Genomic DNA, 20,262 nt, shown 5'->3' on the forward strand with positions numbered 1-20,262 from the left:
TGTCAGTTGTCATCTATAATAGCATTTTGAAAACTGACAACGCAACTTTAGTTCGGTTTCCATCCATAATGGACCCATTACATTTTTATTTGTATACAAATAATTGTATATTAAGACGCCAAAAATGTTTATTACAATACAAATTTTAAACTATGCAGATTTTGGATTACTGACAACAAACATGCATTAGCATGAAAATCTCAGCACTGATTATTATGCTATTGTCAAAACAATGGAAACTTAGATTTAATTTTAGGACATTCTAGTGACAGTATTTGTTTGGATATCCTTTTTCTCCTTCGAAATATTTTCGAAATATTCGATAAGTTTTCTATGGGATTGAGATCTGGCGATTGGGCAGGCATATTCCGAAGTTAAGCGTATCCCATAGAGAACGTTCTGCATCGATTGAAACTAATAGTATTCGGACGGGACACGGTCTGGACAGTAAAGTTGGTGAGGCAGAACTTCCCAACCTCTTTATTAAAAATAGTTTTTAACAGGTATTGGAACATGTGGCCTAGCGTTTTCATGGTTGAATATTATGGTTTCATGTCTGGGTGTTTTTCGTCCAATGCTCGCTTCATTTACGTTAGATATAGGTTCCCAGTGATGGTCTTGCCAGCTTTAAGCAGCTCATAATAGATAGGACACTTTTGATCCCACCAAATACAGAGCTTTGCATTAGGGCCATGAATATTTGGCTTTGAAGTCGATTCGGCTGGTTGGCCGGGATTCACGTACGATCCATTTTTCATCGCAAGTAATGATTCGGTGCAAACATTATTTTCTTTTATAGCGTTCGAACATAATTTCGGACATGCAAATCCGACTTTCAAGGTCTCTCGGCTTAAATTCGTCTGGTACCCAATTTCCCTGCTTTTGGATGAATCCTGCTGCTCGGAAACGTTTTGAAATTGCTGCTTGAGTAGCTCCCAATTATTTTGTAAACTCTTGTTGAGTTTTACAACAATCTTCATGAAGTAATGCCACCAATTCTTGGTCTTCCAACTTTTTTATGTGGCGTGGGCGCTCTTTGTCTTTCGTGTCAAAACCACCACTTCTGAACTGCACAAATCATCTCTCGCACATTGAAACCGAGGGAACACATTCACCTTAAGCTTTGGTGAGCAATAGGTTTGCTTCAGCGGCACTTTTTTAACTTTTTTCTTCAAATTCTTTTGTCTGGCCTGGCGATCCTTGTCTTTCGTGTCAAAACCTCCACTTCTGAACCGAACAAACCATCTATCTCTCGCACATTGAAACCGATGGATCGCATTCACCTTAAGCTTTGGTGAGCGATAGGTTTGCTTCAGCAGCACTTTTTTTCAAATTAAAGAAGTAAAGCAAAACTTCCCGCATATGACGCTTTATTGGCACGAAATTTTCGAAGCAAAAAAAAAAATTTGTTGAAAACAAAAACCGAAAAGATACGCCATTTATTGTAAATCCCGCACAGACGAATATTCACCAAAAAATGTTCTCAAAATAATTGAGATATCACGGTAAAATTTATTCCACCTAAACATGTTTGTAGTGATTGATTCTTTGGATTAATTATTTCACTACTCTTCTGCTCATATCGATCGGAACGTTGGCTGTATTGCGTTCGATAAACCAGATTACGAACGTCTTCTTCAATACATAAAGCAATTGCTTGAACACCATCTTGTTTTGAGTCGGAGTCAAACTATTTTCAATCATATTTCAAACCACAGTTTAACCACAGTAAAGTGGTTAGTTAAACTCTTATCATTTAACTGAAGTATTCTTAATGCTTATGGGTTTTATGGTTTATTTCTTCAAGGTTTTCTATGTTGAACTATTGTTGAAAAATTTTAGTATAAAAGGGAAAAAATACGATTATTTTATTGTATGATTGTGTTTCATATCGTGCGATTTTTCTACAAAAAATAAATAATATTATATTTTCTTACTGACTCATTAATCGCTATAAAGAAATTGTTGTTGCGTTTCAGTTAATGTTTTTATTTTAGTTTGTTTTAGTGTTATTGAATGTAGGGGTATCAATATGAATTTTTTTAAAAAAATAAATTATCTACTCGTAGCTAGCGAACGTTAAAGTTCAATGTACAATTTATATAAGAATGAGTGCGTGTAAGAGTACAATTGAAATAGTGTTGATGTACAAAAAAATATTGAATATTTTACAATATAACAAAAAAAAATTAATATTAATAAAAACATTTCAAATAATCACTTATATTAAATGTTAAGCTATTGGTAATGAAGTAGTTGTTGAACCTTTTGAAAACAAAACAATGAAACTATTTTTTATAGAGGTTTAAAATGGTTTGAAATTAGTATAACTAAGATATAAACACTAATAATAGACTCAAACCTTATTTAAAATCACCCAGAAAATAAACTGAAAAACTGTCCGAAATTTTTATTTTAACACGATCATCAGTTCACCATTTCGCAAATAGGCACGTGAATATTATAGGATATGACTTTTCGGCATTGCAAACTCCATAAACTCTAATAATAGACTCAAAACTTCTTTAAAATCTCCCAGAAAATAAACTGCAAAACTGTCAGAAATTTTTATATTAACACGATCATCAGTTCACCATTTCGCACATAGATACGTCAATATCATAGAGTATGACTTTTCGTTATTGCAAATAATTTATTTTATAAACTCTAGTGAATATAATAGACCCCAGACATTTGCCAGTCTTTGATTGCTAAATATTATTAAAAATTGATAATTCAAAACAAAGAAAATATATGTACCTACATATGTATGTATGTACACATTTTTGCAAGTCATTTAGAATTGCAATTATAAAAATAAACAATTGAAATTAAAATGTATTCAAATCAACATTCGTTGTTTTATAATATTTAAGTAAATATTCTGTGTCACCAACGTTTAACTTGACTTTGCGGTTAACGCAAAACGCCAAAATTATTATATATTATTTAATTATGTAATTTTCTTTAAAAAGAAAGTCTACATAACACAAAGCAAACATACATATTTCACAACTGATAAATTGCTTTCATTGCTAAAAAATAAATATGGTTTGGTTTGTTAACTTCACACGCCACATACACTTAGAATGAGTAGTGAGTGTGGTTGAGTGTGTTGTATTTATTACATGGCTGTTGTAATGTGAAGTTATCAATCAGCATGTTACTAACACCACCAGTAAATAATTATGTACCCAGCATTTCTAGGAGACAGTCCCGAACTAGTTATTTTATCCATCATTTAGGGTACCTTTTTTTACCTCTTTTGATTACAATGAGACAGTCCGATAGCTAGTCCAAAGTAGTCAACGCATTGGATTCAAATACCGGTTACTTTACTAACAACCTAACTGGTTACTTGATCAGCTACATAACTAGTTATTTTATCATGTTTACAAGCAATCGTTTATTGGACAGTCTATGATATGTACCCAATATCATAGACTGTCCAATAAACGATTTAAAGTGACTACACTCTAGGTTACTTAGATTAGTGTCTTCTCTCTGCACTACAAAGGCACATACGTGTTAAATGACCCAAAATGTATAATTGGAGTTAGCCAAGTGATAGGACATTAGTGACAATTACTGTCTAAAAGGGATACATTGACTAATTACTTAACTGCTGGGTAATAACAGTTTTGTTTTTGATATCTTGTGTGAAATCAAAAGAGTTTTCATTGAATTTTTTTATAATTTATGATTAGTGGTAAATTTTATAAATTTTTTTTACACATATTTTACAAAATCATAATTAATTAATTAATTTCCTGATTTTTCTGTCATTAATAATACTTAATTTAACATTTCCTTTATGGCTATTGAATTTAAAAAAACATACATAATAAAAAAGAGAAATATACTTAAATATGTACTCATTAATATATGACACTAAACTAGCGTTAAATATGCAATAAAACTTTAAGCGCCCGTTTTATAAAACTTGTTTTTAAATTAAACGAAAGTTTAAACTACATTTAAACAGTGTATAGTTAAACTATATGAAATAATCTTAAATGGAAGCCAAAGTTATGTTTGCATTTTTATACCCACCACAAAAAAGATAAGGCGTAAATAGTGAGTCAGAAAACCAAAACTTATCCTTGGTCCAATATGTCAGATATTATTATCTTTTCTAAATCATTAATTTTAAACTCTCATTTCGGCAAAATGGTCATCGAAAAAAAGTACGTGAAAAAATAATTACAACTTTTCAAAAAAAATCACACAAGATACTTGCGCCACTAGGCAATTTAGTTGCGCAAGTCTCTTGTGTTTGTAGATGCCAGAGGTAATGTTGGGTTAAGGAGAAGAAAATTTTACATGGTTTTTTGTTGTTGGGCAAGAGACTTGCGTAACTAAATTGCCTAGTGATCTAAAGGTTCATTGTCACACTGTTTACAAAGCCATTATATAGTATAAGGAAGACTTGAACATTGAAAGGAAACCTGGAACAGGAAGACAAATCAAACAAATCTTTCGAAGAGCACCAAACAATTCTATCAGCAAAGTAGGTCTTAAAGATAAATGCTCTGATTATTTTGTGACAAGAGCCAAAGCTAATGCTGGGTTGAAGTCGTATAAAGTTCCAGATCGCAATGCGGAAAAGAACTTATAAGCAAAAGAACGAGCGAAAAATTTGAGGTAAAATTCTTTGGAATATCTATCATTAGAATTCCATATTGTCTATATTAATGACTTAGTAATCCCGATATAGGTCAAAAATCGAGGTTGACCTGGTTTTTTCCTTATATCTTAGCCATTTGTGGACCGATTTTCTCGATTTTAAATAGCAACCGAGCCGGAAGAATTCCGGAGATATTGATGTATAGTGTATGTAAGTTATTTGAGGGCTACGGAAAGTTGATTTCAACAGACAGACAGACAGACGGACATTGCTTAATCGACTCCGCTATCTATAAGGATCCAGAATATATATACTTTATAGGGTCGGAAAATTATATTGTGGAAATTACAAACGGAATGACAAACTTATATATACCCTTCTCATGAAGGTGAAGGGTATAACAAAACAGCAGTTGTGTTATGGATGAAGAAACTTATGTACTTTAAGACTTTTCACAACTTCCAGGTCAAGATTTTTATGTGGCTAATGGACGATATAATGTTCAAGAACAAAAAACGGACCAAAAAACAAACAAAATTCCCCAAGAAGTTTCTTGTGCGACAAGCCCCCAGCAAAAACTTTACTTACCTAGTAAGCCAGCAAGTATAATTGGAGCAAAGCGATAACTACTTATTATTTGACTGAAACACTACTTACCGTTGTTCGAGATTTTTAAAAAATTCAGGGGTCAAGCTTACAAATGTACTTACAATCAGTTGAGAAATAAGTAATAAATTCACAACAAGAATATGTAGCTAAAAAAAAAACAAAAAACATTGCCTTGTGTGGGAATCGAACAGTCACATTATTTGCTTGTGTTTGATAGTCAAGCTTCTAACTCACTGCTCCATGTACGAGTTATTTTATTGTAAGTTAACAATAGTTTTAACATCAACATATAAATGAATATGATATGAACAAAAAAATTAATGGCTTTGACAGGTTTCCAGTCAAACACACTAGATAGCTGTGCTAAATGCAAAAGTTCATTACCAGCCTGTATAAAAATAAGTACTTATTCTAGTAAATAAAATAATGTGCTGGGTAACCACCACTCCTTACAAAAGAATGCATGAAATAACTAGTTGTCATTACAAAATTTTTGCTGGGGCCATTTGCAGTTGTGACAAAAGAAACAAATTATTTGAACACAGAAATATATATTACGGAGTGTATACAAAAAAGGCTTATACCTATCTTAAAACAGCACTAAATACCTTCATATTTCTGGCCCGATTTGGCATCATGCCAAGTCCCTTGCCTAGAACTTCAGCCTATGAAAAGGTATTATGCTTTTGCAAAAAAAGAAATAAAGAACTCAGGAAAGGTATCCCAGGGCATGTACGATTTTAAGCGTAAGTGGATCACCTCGTCCAAAAAGGTAACGGAAGCAACTATAAAATCTTTAATGGGAGGATTTCCGGAAAATGTGGATAAAATCTAAAAATATCGTTCAATATAAAAGTGAGAGTTTTTATATTGAACGTTTTAAGTTTTATTTAACTTAATACAAGTATAAGTTTTTTTGACTCACTCTTTATATAAGATTTCCCACTATGCAAATGTATCGTTTAAACCTTGTTTATATTGAAAATTAGTTTAACAATCGAACGTTTAAATCAATACTAAATGCTAGTTTAACAAAACGCACGTTTAAATCATTACTAAAAGCTACTTTAACCAGGTTTTGTTTAAATGAAAAATTTTAATAAAAATATGACTTAAATTAAATCAATAAAATTTGAAAGAATTTATTCTTAATTAAGTTCTCAAAATCAAATTAATATTTTTCTGTTAACCATTCCACTAAATAATTTATTACGAATTAATTTCTAGACATAATTCCTTAGTATTTCAAACGTATTAACTTCATTCCTTTCACAATTAATTCATAGAATCATTAAATTTGTCTTTAATTCAAATCAATTACAAAGTTGTTTAATAAAATTTATTGAATGATTCAATTTGTCTTCAATTAAAATCTATTTCAAAATGTCTTAAGTCAATTTTTCAACAATGCAAAAAGAAAAGGCATTTTGTTTTTGTTTAAATGTAGAAGAAATGTCAAAATCAACAAATGTAAACATAAACAAAGTTTGACAGTAGACCTACATTAATCCACGGCGAATTAAGAAACAGCTGTTTTTATGCGGTCGCCTTGTTAATACGCCTTGTGCAAAACCAAAAGAATAAATATTTTAATTCAATTTGTGTTAGATTCGAATTAACAAAAATTTAATCATTTAAAGGTTCAATAAACTTTGTTATGAATTAATTCAATAATGACTGAATTCTATTCAAATATAAGCCTTTGCATGAAGCTAAAGAATTAGATGTTGGCAATGGATTTATGTAATGAATGGCTGACATTAATTACTTACGAATTAAGAGTTTAATGAATTAAGCTGAAATTCAATTAATTAATTCAAAGCTCTGATTCTTAGCTATGAAATGTGTCATTTCTGCTTTGAATTACAATAATCCCGGATTTCACTTAAACACTGATAAAAAGTAATGAAATTATTTCAATATTTGTTTGTATTGCCAGTACATATTGCTGTTTTCTATAGAAATTCAAATTAAATAATCAGTCATTAAAAATTCTTCAAACAAAATAGAAATTAGCTGTTCAAATGAAATCTTTTAATTTACCCACAAGATTTATCAATATTCAACTTAAACTTTATACAATTTAATTTTGAACTAACCATCTGTTTGATTGATCAATATTCATCTTAAATTTGAACTAAACATCTGTTAGATATTTTTAATTATACCATTATCGGGCCTACCTATTACTTATAATTATATAATTAGTTTGTTGTTGTTTTTTTTTCTTCTTCCTACAAATTTCAGATTACAGATGTTAAATGGCAATTTGTAGAGCTTTTTTGCTGACTTTAGCATGATGACGCTAGATTTTGTGTAGTTTTCTTTATTATTATTTTAATTGAATGTATTTAGTTTTTAGCTGCATTTGTTTATTTCTAGTTTAGCGTATTTTTGCATGTTTTTTTTTTTGTTTTTGGCAACTGACGCAAAACGTGAACCCACCATGTACAACAAAACGTATTAACAACGTAAACAAAGTGCTCGGATCTTTTCAATAAATGAATATTTAAATTCAATTCTTTTTACATGTATTACAAAAGTTTTGCATAAAAATATGTACAGAAATAAAATAGGAATTTTTTATAAAAATTGCGCTGTGATTTTTGTTAAATACATATTTTTGTTTAATTATAGTTTGGTTTTGAAAACTAGTTTTGTTTAAACATTTAAATACCAAAATTGCACCTTGAATTCTTAAGTTTTTTTTAAATTTTAAATATTATTTATTTAAGTATTGCCAATTGTTTATTATGTTAAGCTCTCTGGGTTTTTTAAATAAATATTTTCGTAATTTATGTGTTTTTTTCCTTTTTTATAACCCGCACATTCGTGAGAAGGGTATACATATGGGGCATTTCATGTCAAGTGAACCAACTTTTGAAATCGATGTCTTCCGATCGGGATGAAATTTGCACCAAGCTTAATTGGATAGTAACTCAGACACAATTTTTCAACAACATCGGTCGAGAACTCTCTGAGTTATAGGGGGTAAAATTTTGACAATTTGGTCAAACAGGGGTTTTTTCTTATCCATGTAACTTATTACCTATTGTTCTTAGCAAAATGTGTTCCAAATAGTATAGATAGCTATTTCTTCGATCTTTCGAAAAAAAATATTTAAAAAAAAAAATAAAAAATTTTTAATATTTTTTTTCCGAAATCAAAAACTTTTTTGACTTTTTTTTAAAATACGCTATTTTTTTATTTTTTTTTTTTTTTCTTAAAATAAAGTTTAGATATTTTCCTTGAACACCTACTTGGTCGCTTAGTGGGATGCGAGTGGGATATCTATCAAAATAAATATTTTGTAACTCAAAACATAAAATTTTTGACTTTTTTTGCAAAATCAAAAACTTTGTTGACTTTTTTTTTTCAAAATGGACCCTTTTTTAATCTTTTTTTTTAGGTCAAACAAAAGCTTAGATATTATCCTTGAAGACCCTTTTGGTCGCTTAGTGGGATGCGAGTGGGATATCTATCAAAATAAATATTTTTTAACTCAAGACTTACAATTTTTGACTTTTTTTTTTGCAAATACGATTTTTTTTCCAAATGGGCCCTTTTTTTAAATTTTTTTTTGTAGTCAAAAGAAAGCTTAGGTCCATTCCTTTAAGATATTTTTACAAAACATTTATTTTGATATATATCCCACTCGCATCCCACTAAGCGATCAAAACCATCTTAAAGGAATAGGCCTAAGCTTTCTTTATAGCAAAAAAAAAAATTACAAAAAGGGCCCATTTTAAAAAAAAGTCAAAAAAGTTTTTGATTTTGCCAAAAAATCAAAAATTGTATATCTTGAGTTACAAAATATTTATTTTGATAGATATCCCACTCGTATCCCACTAAGGGACCTAAAATATCTTAAAGGAATGGACCTAAGCTTTCTTTTGACTAAAAAAAAATTTTTAAAAAAGGGCCCATTTTGAAAAAAAAATCGAATTTGCAAAAAAAAAGTCAATAATTGAATGTCTTGAGTTACAACATTTTTATTTTAATAGATATCCTACTCACATCTTCCTAAGTGACAAAATAGGTCTTAAAGGAAAAGACCTAAGCTTTCTTTTGAGCAAAAAAAATTTTTAAAAAAAAGTCCCATATTGGAAAAAAATTTCGATTTTGCAAAAAAAAATTAAAAAATTGTATGTCTTGCGTTACAAAATATTTATTTTGATAGATATCCCACTCGCATCCCACTAAGGGACTAAAAATATCTTAAAGGAATGGACCTAGGCTTTCTTTTGAGCAAAAAAAAAATTAAAAAAGGGCCCATATTGGAAAAAAATTTTGATTTTGCAAAAAAAAATTAAAAAATTGTATGTCTTGCGTTACAAAATATTTATTTTGATAGATATCCTACTCGCATCCCACTAAGGGACTAAAAATATCTTAAAGGAATGGACCTAAGCTTTCTTTTGACTACAAAAAAAATTTTAAAAAAAGGGCCCATTTGGAAAAAAAATCGTATTTGCAAAAAAAAAAGTCAAAAATTGTAAGTCTTGAGTTAAAAAATATTTATTTTGATAGATATCCCACTCGCATCCCACTAAGCGACCAAAAGGGTCTTCAAGGATAATATCTAAGCTTTTGTTTGACCTAAAAAAAAAGATTAAAAAAGGGTCCATTTTGAAAAAAAAAAGTCAACAAAGTTTTTGATTTTGCAAAAAAAGTCAAAAATTTTATGTTTTGAGTTACAAAATATTTATTTTGATAGATATCCCACTCGCATCCCACTAAGCGACCAAGTAGGTGTTCAAGGAAAATATCTAATCTTTATTTTAAGAAAAAAAAAAAAAATAAAAAAATAGCGTATTTTAAAAAAAAGTCAAAAAAGTTTTTGATTTCGGAAAAAAAATATTAAAAATTTTTTATTTTTTTTTTTAAATATTTTTTTTCGAAAGATCGAAGAAATAGCTATCTATACTATTTGGAACACATTTTGCTAAGAACAATAGGTAATAAGTTACATGGATAAGAAAAAACCCCTGTTTGACCAAATTGTCAAAATTTTACTCCCTATAACTCAGAGAGTTCTCGACCGATGTTGTTGAAAAATTGTGTCTGAGTTACTATCCAATAGAGCTAACCTTGGTGCAAATTTCATCCCGATCGGAAGACATCGATTTCAAAAGTTGGTTCACTTGACATGAAATCCCCCATATATATAAGTTTGTCATTCCGTTTGTAATTTCCAATTTCTGGATCCTTATAGATAGCGGAGTCGATTAAGCCATGTCCTTCTGTCTGTCTTTTGAAATCAATTTTTTGAAGACCCCAGATATCTTCGGGTTCCAAATCATCAATAATTCTGTCATGCTTTCGAGAATATTCCTATTTAAAATCAGCAAAATCGTATGATTCCAGCAAATTGTAATGATTTAACAATGAATTAATTCTCAAAGGAATGAATTCAATATATTTCAAGTACAAATGAATTTAGCCTACGAATTAATTCATAATGAATTTACTATTGGAAGCTATTTTGTAATGGATTTGAATTCAAATAAATTTTAATGATTCAATAAAGTATATATATATTAAATATGTTTGAATTAAGACTGAATTGCAGTAATTGAATGGTAAAGAAATAAAATGTAATTTTATATTGAATATTTAATTAGTAATAAATTTTTGTTGTAATTTGCTAAATGTTTGTAATTGTATAAAATCGTAATAGGTTAAAACTGATAATACAAAATGAACTGATAACATCAGATGTATTCCATAAACCCTTTAGGAAATTCTAAAGGTTGCAAATTTTAATAAAGAAATTAAATATTTATTAAAATAAAGTTTTATTTATGAGAGGGAAATCCTCCAAACTATTATTACAAAATATTAAACTCTAGGCAACAGTTTCTGCTCTAGTGAATGTTGTAAAGACAGACATTTTTTTTATCAAGCTTTGTTTTTCTCAATGATCTTGCCATTTATCGGCAATGAAGAAGACATAATAAATACGTGTGGCGTGATATCGTAATGTATAAACACGCGATATCTAGGGGAATCTAGCTGAATACATACACATTTTTAAACAATAACAACAAACAGTTATGGCGGTTTTTGTTGATGGTTTTTAGTTTGTTGGAAAAAAAAAACGTACGATTTTGAAGTTGTGGAATACACAAACAAATAATAACAAACTATCAGCAAAAAAATATAAATAAATAATAAACAAAACTACTTGGCATATGAATATGCGGAACTAAAACACGCATACAAAAATAAAAACCACTGATTTTTTTATTTTATTTTTCAACTAATTTTAAATATAGTTCTTTTATTTTATTTAACATATATTTTTGTTTTAATTAAATGATTTTATTAAATTTAAATAAATTAATTTTTATACATCAGTGTTTCAAAACCTAAGGTTCGAAAGAATTAATTCATAATTCAATTTTATCTCTAAAGTATTTCATTAAATGATTTATTGATAATTAATTCATAGGCTTAATTCCTAAATACTTGAAACTTATTGAATTCATTACTTTGGGAATTTGTTATTTATGGAATTAATTCATTATTGAATTATTCAAGTTTTCTTTCAATCTATTCCATTACTGAATGTCTTAATAAAATGTTTTGAAACTAGTTTTATGGTATTTAGCTGATTTTTTAAAAAAGTAGAAATACTACTATTTTCAAAACTGAAAATTTGCTTAAAAAAAATTTAGAATTGAAATAAACAACATAACTGCTGCATCAACTGCTACTTTACTGCTACCTTAAAAATTAAAACTCGATATAGAGCAGTAGCAATGATTTGTATTTTTATGCTAATACTCCATTTACAATTCATGTTTTATTACTACTGCTCTATTAAGAGTTTTATATTTTGAAGGCAGCAGTAGTTTTAAAAAAACAAGAAAACGAAGAAAGACAAATGCTACTTCTACCGCTACATACACTTTTTTGAAGCAGTAGTTGTAGCAACAGTTAAAAATTTGTTGGTTATCGTAGCTTTTTAAACACTGATTAAAACGTAGTAGCAATACTACTATTTTTAAAACGAAATTTTTGCCTGAAAATATTGTTTTTAACATTATAGAATTGAAATAAACAACATAAATGTTACTTTTCCACCATTTAATGCACATTTTAAAAAAAGTAGTAGAAATACTACTATTTTATTTTTAGATATTTTAAGTCAAAATTATAGAATTTCGTTTTAAAATTCGTTGTAAAAGCAGTTTTTCTGAATTTAACAGCTTTTTTAAAAAAGTAGTATAAATACTACTATTATCAAAAATGGAATTTTTTAGGAAAATTTTATTTTTATTTATAAAGAAATGCGAAATGAAATAATGTTTTTTTTTATAAAAAAAAAAATTATAGAATAAATTTGTGGCAGCAATACTACCATTTTCAAAACTGAAATTTTGCATGAAAATAATGCTTTAAACATTATAGAATTGAAATAAACAACTTAAATGTTAATTTTACACCATTTAAAAAAAAGTAGTAGAATTACTAATATTTAAGTTTTACATAAAATTAACTAAAATAAGAAATTTCAATTTAAAATTTGTTGTAAAATCAAATTTTCAAAAAGGAATTTTTTAGGAAAATTTTATTTATAAGGAAAAGCGAAATGAAATTAATTTTTTTTATAATAAAAAAATATAGAGAAACATTGTAGCAGCAATACAACTATTTTTAAAACTGAAATTTTTCTCGAAAATATTGCTTTAAACATTATAGAATTGAAATAAACAACATAAATGTTAAATTTTCACCATTTAATGCATATTTTAAAAAAGTAGTAGAATTACTACTATTTAATTTTTACATCATTTAAGCCAAAATTAACTAAAATTAGAGAATTTCGTTGTAAAATCAGTTTTTCTAAATTTAACAGCGTTTTTTAAAAAAGTAGTAGAAATACTACCATTATCAAAAAAGGATTTTTTTTATTAAAATTTGATTTTTATTTATAAAAAATACGAAATAAAAGTCACTTAACTGCTTTAGACAAAAATGCACAAAAACATAGACAAATAATAAAAGAAAATGCAAAGAAGGCTACTCGCTCCCTACTTATTATCTAGGTGCATTCAACAGATGGGCGTTCATAGCTAGATCGTCTTAGAATTTTATAAGTACACAGAATATATAATCTTTTGTGCCACAATGTGTTACAAAGGGAATGACAAAATCCATTTTTAACAATTCCCATAAAACTATTATCAAAATAGAATAAATGTTATGGTTGAGCTCTTTATTTATTACTATAATTTTAAAATTCACATTTAATAACTCCCAATAAAAGTGGGAGGGCAAGTAGAATATATAAAAATTGCGCAAAACAATTGTTGATTTACAAACACTTGAATACCCCTAATATTTTCAACATTTCTTGTTTTCTTCTTGATATTTCCACAAACTTTTAGCATTATCCCATGTAAATGTTTTTCAACACTAACGTGTTTTTTTATTTTAATACACGTGTAAACATATGGATTAAAATTATATTTAAGAACCATTCCTCAGCAATTGTTGCATATTGTTTGTTTGCATTAATACGGTTTCCCATTATGTGACAAATTGATTGCTCACATTCTATTTGAAATTGTTGGACTTTTTGTTAACACGCATCGACGTCAAATCATTTATACAAGCAAATAATCAGCACATTTAACCCATCCATCCATCCACCCACGGCGCATTTCATGTAAATTTCTCATAAGAAAGTAAAATTTTATTTGAAAAACAAATTTTCGTGCAAATAATCCGCTTTAAACTGCTAGACAATAATAAATATCGAGGGACTATATTCAAAACCGTCTATCTTAGAAAATTCAGGTTTTCAGAAGAGCAAAAAAAATAAGGTGGCTACATATAATTTATTTTTAAATTTTTGCATTTATTAAAGAGTTTTCTACAAAAATATTAATTTTGCAATTAGAAATAATATAAAATAATTCAATAAAAATTTAATTATTTAATTTGCATTCGGAAACATAATTTTTTTTATTTAATTTTTACATAATTTAAGCCAAAATTCGTTGTAAAAGCAGTTTCTCTGAATTTTAAAAAACGTTTATACTACGTTTTCTAAAATACTACCATTATTAAAAATGGAAATTTTTGATTTTTTTTGAAAATTTGATTTTTATTTATAAAAAAGAAGGCTAAATGAAATAAAATTTATTTTTTTTAAAAAAATATAGAAAAAAATTGTAGTAGCAATACTACTATTTTCAAAACTGATATTTTGCCTGAAAATATTGCTTAAACAACTTTAGCATTGAAATAAACAACATAACTGTTAATTTTCCACCATTTAATAAACATTTTAAAAAAGTAGTAGAAATACTACCATTTAATTTTTACATAATTTAAGCCAAAATTAGAGAATTAAAATTCGTTGTAAAAGCAGTTTATCCATATTAAACAGTTTTTTTAACAAGGTAGTATAAATACTACCATTATTTAAAATTTAATTTGCGAAATGAAAGTTACCTAACTGCTTTAGACAAAAATTCACAAAAACATATTTGGGGTATTCATAAGGTAATAGGACATTATGACAATATGACTAATAGCAGACCGTTTGAATACCCCAATTGTATTGTATAAATATGGACAGGGTTTATTAAAAATAAATCTATTTGAACAAATAATGTAATTTTCTTTAGGTTTTGTGAAAATTTTCCATTTCTAATTTGAAAAGAAAAATCTTGTTTCTCATCTTCATAAGATTTAAACAAATTTTTAATATTTAGTAAATATTTCTTTTGGTATATTTTGCTTGTTATTCATTCATGATCATTGCCAAAAAAATAAATGTTTTTTGTTTATTTTTTATTTATAATACAAGTACTTATGTATATCTACAATAGATATACAAACATATGTTAAAATATTCACCTTTAGACTTTTGTGTGGTTTTCGTGAAAATACTATAGAATGCATACGTGGGTTGCTAGAGAAGTTTATTAAAAAAGGCCGGATTTTCAGGCATTTATTATAAGAAAATACATATATGGGGGCCAACACCAAAGGCTTTTTATTAGGTTGTAATAAAAAATTTGCCACCGATATTATTATATTATAAATACTTGAAAATTCGCCCTCAATTATAAAAAATTCCCAATTTTATCATTCATTTCACACAAACGCCTAAAAGTCTGTCATTAAAACGAAATAGTTCTCCCCAAAAATATTCTCACAAAATTTTTTCTCTCAGACATGAAAAATATATTGCATACTAATACAGTATTTTAATTATCTCACCCTGGTTAATAACTGAAACGTGTAAAATATGTCAAATAAAAACAAATAAAAATTGGACTCATTAAAAAAAAAAGTGAGAAAGTATGCGCTACACTGAGTTAATGTGCAAAATTAAAATTTCAATAATTTATTATTCGTGAGTAGGCCTAATACGAGAGCTATGACTGATCATGGACCGATCGTCATGAAATTAGATCGCTTATTTGTATTGAATTTCATTGGAATAACGATATTTCTATGATATTTATGCTCTTTAAAGTGATCTTCGGCCTTATGTGGAAGCTATGGACCGATCCGTGTGGATACCAATATAATTGTGATATTTATGAGAAAAAAGTCCTAATTCGCGACCTGTACTTTGCGCACAATATTACATGGACAGACAGACGGATGGACATCCAACCCAAAAAGAGATTCTGCGACGATCGGTATACTTTAAGGTGATAGCTAGACTAATATTTGTGAGTGTTATAGGGTATAAAAACAAAACTAACAACCTCTAAAAGACACTCCCATCTAAATAACAGTTCAGTGGCAAATTTGTCACAAACTATTTTAGGAAAATAAATAAATTTTATTTAAAAACATTTGACCAAATTTAAATATTTTCTACATTCATTATATACAAGAATGTTTGGGCCAGAGCATTCTGGATATTCTACAAGTGATGATATTTGACCACCTGAGTTCCGTCTCACTCAAAGCCCATTCATCTATCAATCTCGATACTGTCACCAGGGGAGTGTGAATATCCCTTTGCGCTAGAGATACGTCCAGGGACGACCCGTTGGTTGCGCACTCATCAGATACTTTATTTCCCCGGATGACTTCGTGTCCTGGAACCCATATCAACTCGACGTGATGTTGTGTCAGTTGTGCCAGTGAATTGATACAATTGAGAAGACATTTCGACCTGATCACGTTGGAGTTAAGAGCCTTGATTGATGCAAGGCTGTCCAAGTAGATATGTATAGTCGAATTTTCGAGATTCAGTTCCCGGATTCTTCTCGCGGTTGTATCGATGGCATAAATCTCTGCCTGGAAAACCGTGCATGTATCGGGTAATCGAATAGACATCAAAAGGTCCAGTTCATCTGAGAAGATTCCCGAGCCCGTGCCTCTTTCTGTCTTTGAACCATCAGTGTAGATTGAGATCACGTCATCCCTTAGGACAGAGTTCGCGGCCCAGTACAGATATGTAACAAATTCCAGTTCTCTAAAATGTAATATCGAACCGTATGGGTTATTTTGACGTTCTACCACCACTTTTCAATGGTCGTGGTTTGCGAGAGAAAAAATAAAATTTTCAATAGGCAACGATCACCTCATTTCGTGCCTCTTTCCAAACCACAACCATTTTGTTTTGTTTCTTTTCTATTGTCATATTACTGGAACCAGCTCATTCATATCTATGTAATTTGTGGCTAAATATTTCAAGAGCTCTTTAAATTCGCTCCTAAACCGATTAAAGGTTCGTTTCCACTCTGAAAAAATACTTTAATTTAAATTCACATATTACTCTCGTGTATGGAAGGTTCATGATCTAACTAATAGTTTAGATTGTGATATTAAAGTTCAAAGGTCCTTGAGATATTAAAGGTCAAAGGTTTCAAAAATCAGTTTTTTGTATGTATCATCAACCTTTCATACAGAAGTGGGCCTCATCGCGTCAAATTGGCGAAGCGCGCATAACGTTACAATTTTATCATTTGCACGTGTTGTTGAATGCTATATCCGCTATTTGGCAAAACAAACTGAATAAATGACAGGCAATTGGACAGATGTAGCTTCAACAATATGACAATATAATTTAAGTTCTTCATTAGAACAAAGATTTAGAGTTGCCTTTATGTAGAACCACGACAGGATTTACTAAGAAAGTGTATTAATCTAGGTTGAATATAAATATACTATAAATTAAAGTGAACTAGTTCTTTTTTTGCATCATAACTAAAATTAGATTTTTATTTACTGAATTATATATTGTTACTATTTTTACCTTTTAAAAACGGTGGTTTATTTCCTTTAAATAAACCGCTTACTTTTGATTGCAAATAAAAGCAGTTTAGTAGTTTAAAAATTGTAACAACTCTTTATTAAAATTTACATAACAGTTTAAATAGTCACTCTGTGATTTTATACAAACACAACACGTTTATAATTCACAGAAATACACACACTCAAATTACACAATTTATAGTGTACAAGAATGCAGTTGATGTTAACTCTAACTTAGTCTATGATAAACTAAACTACCAACTGCAGGTGCCGCCATTATTTATACACAGCGTCATTTTCCTTCCAGTAGTTTCATGATTTCTATTTCTCCAATGATCAACTCAAAGCTTTTATTCAATGTTGTAAGTTCCACAGCTATGGTAATAATATCCACATTTGTGTTAACTGCTGCTAATCGGCCGGTAAACAAAATTGTCCACAATTAGAAGTCTCCAGAAATAGAAATGTTGATAAACATGATGCAACTTGAAACCAGCCATTAGAAACCGTTATATTTGTATTCAAATACAATTTCCTAACAATATTTTAAACAAACCCTAACGACAAAAATATTGAGTAATGAGTTTTGAACAAAAAAACAAAAATTTCCAGAATAGGTCTACATTAAAGAATAACAGCTTAAATTAAACCACTGTTTTAAATTTATCATTTCCTAATGACTCAATCTTAATTTCAATTCAAAATTATTTATTATTGTTTTATCTTAAGGAAACAAAATGAAAACTACACTAATGATTCATTAAGCCTTAAGACTTTTTATTGTAATTAAATCATCTATGTATAATTATGAAATATTTGAAAATATTTTTACACAATCAATACAAAAATGGCAAATACTTTAAAAGTTTTATCAATTTGACTAATTAATATATGTATAGCATGTATGTATGTAATTACTATATATTTATTTGTTTTCCCCCATTTGTTTTTTTATTTACAGATAACTCGACTGGCTGGGCATAATAATAAAGAAATAATTTTAATCGATTTGCTGATAACCTGTTCACATTTTTGAAAATAGAGGAGCTTTTGCTATATACACAGCCGATCGCAAAACAAACCACACACATAAAATCAATAAAATGGCCAAAAAATAAACTTTCTTTACAAAAAAGAAAAAGAAAACAGAACCAACAAGAGCAATTAAATAGGCCATAAACAGCCCTCCAACCCCGGACTTAATCATAAAAGAAAAATCGAACACAGAAATAAGGAATTTATTTTAGCAGCAACAACTACAACGGCAAACTCAACGCCAACGTTGTATAATAAAATAATCGAATTGTTTTAAAATACAATTAATCACAAACAGAAAACAGCAGTTACCGTCATTTAAGGCGATAACCAGGAAAATCGCAAATAAATAAATAATAAAAAAATAACCAACAACGACGGGCTGGTATTTATTTTTAATACTACTAACAAACCCATTGTAGAGCTATTCATTCACTAATTGGCTGTCCAGCAAACAGTCCATCCATCCCAACTGTGCAAAGTAACCGGATAAATTAGTTTTGGAATTACAAATCAAAGCTCAAGCATTATAACACATTTCAAAATGAATAGTTTAGTTAAAGTTTTCAGTAATTTTAGGGAGTTCTATAGTGAAATCAATGGAGCCACTTTGACGGGGGCCATTGATGTCATAGTTGTAGAACAGCCAGATGGTGAATTCCAATGTTCACCGTTTCATGTACGTTTCGGCAAATTGGGTGTGTTAAGGAGCCGTGAAAAAGTGGTAAGTTTACAAATTTTATTAAAATATTTATGTATTTTATGGCAAAGGTCTAAAAAACACTCATAGATTAAAGTTCATTGTTAGAATTTGTTATTAATTGGAATATATTTGGATGTTGGTTTTAATCATTTTGTTTGATAAGCTTATAAAAGCGTAATTCTTTTTGTCTATCAAATACGTCAGTCAAATGGAAAAGAACCTGAATATATTATGTACCCCCAGTTATTTGATAATATGTACTCGTATTTACTGATTAGATGGTCTGATGTATGTAGCAATGCACTAAATTTATGCAAACGCAATATTAAAAAATAAACAAATACGGGAATTTTTAATTAACAATTAAAAAAATGTTTTGGAAACAAATATTTTTTCCGATTTCGACCCATTGTTGATCCAGCAATTTGTGGGCCGATTTTAAATAGTATTCAAGTCTGCAAGTTATTTGGGGGCTTCTGAAAATTGATTTCAACTGACAGACGGATATTGCTATACCGAATCCCGTTATATATTGGGTGTATGACTTAAAAATGCGGATTTTTTTTTTAAATATTTAGCTTTTATTTTAAAACATTTGTGCAATATAAATTTATTCAAAGTATTGATCATTGTTAACCATGACCTTTTCCCATCTTTCGGCAACATATGGATTCCGAGCCAAAAGAACTAGGATTTTTAATTTCCCGACCTTTTTTCATTCCGGAAATCGGATTCCGGAAATCGGGAATCGGGAAATTTTATTCTACATTCCCGGGTACCCGGCTATTCCCGAAATATATAATGATACTGTAAATTAGGAATATTATAGCCAAATTTCATATAAAAACTTAATGTTATAATTATTAAATATCAGAGCTTCGAATTAATTAATAAAATTTGAACACAATTCACTAAAATCTTAATCCGTAATTAAAAAATGTCAGCCTTTCATTCCATAAATCCTTTTCTAATATTTAATTTTTTAGATTCATTCCAAAGCCTTTGTTTAAACTGAATTAATTTTAAAGTTAATTAATAACAGAATTTA

The 20,262-nt window shown here is 28.8% G+C and overlaps 1 protein-coding gene across 4 annotated transcripts in view; it reads left to right on the plus strand.

Moving 5' to 3' along the window:
• The window catches only part of Lpin (phosphatidate phosphatase LPIN), a 98,356-nt gene that overhangs the window by 59,666 nt on the left and 18,428 nt on the right, over positions 1-20,262 (plus strand). For all 4 annotated transcript variants that reach the window (XM_065511466.1, XM_065511465.1, XM_065511468.1 and 1 more), the window contains exon 2: positions 18,438-19,235. In XM_065511466.1, the coding sequence (XP_065367538.1) occupies positions 19,056-19,235 (180 nt within the window). In that variant the 5' untranslated portion in view covers positions 18,438-19,055. The remainder of the gene's footprint in view (positions 1-18,437; positions 19,236-20,262) is intronic.

The sequence above is a fragment of the Calliphora vicina genome, chromosome 5 (assembly GCF_958450345.1).
Source record: "Calliphora vicina chromosome 5, idCalVici1.1, whole genome shotgun sequence".
In the NCBI taxonomy this organism is placed as follows: Eukaryota; Metazoa; Arthropoda; class Insecta; order Diptera; family Calliphoridae; genus Calliphora; species Calliphora vicina.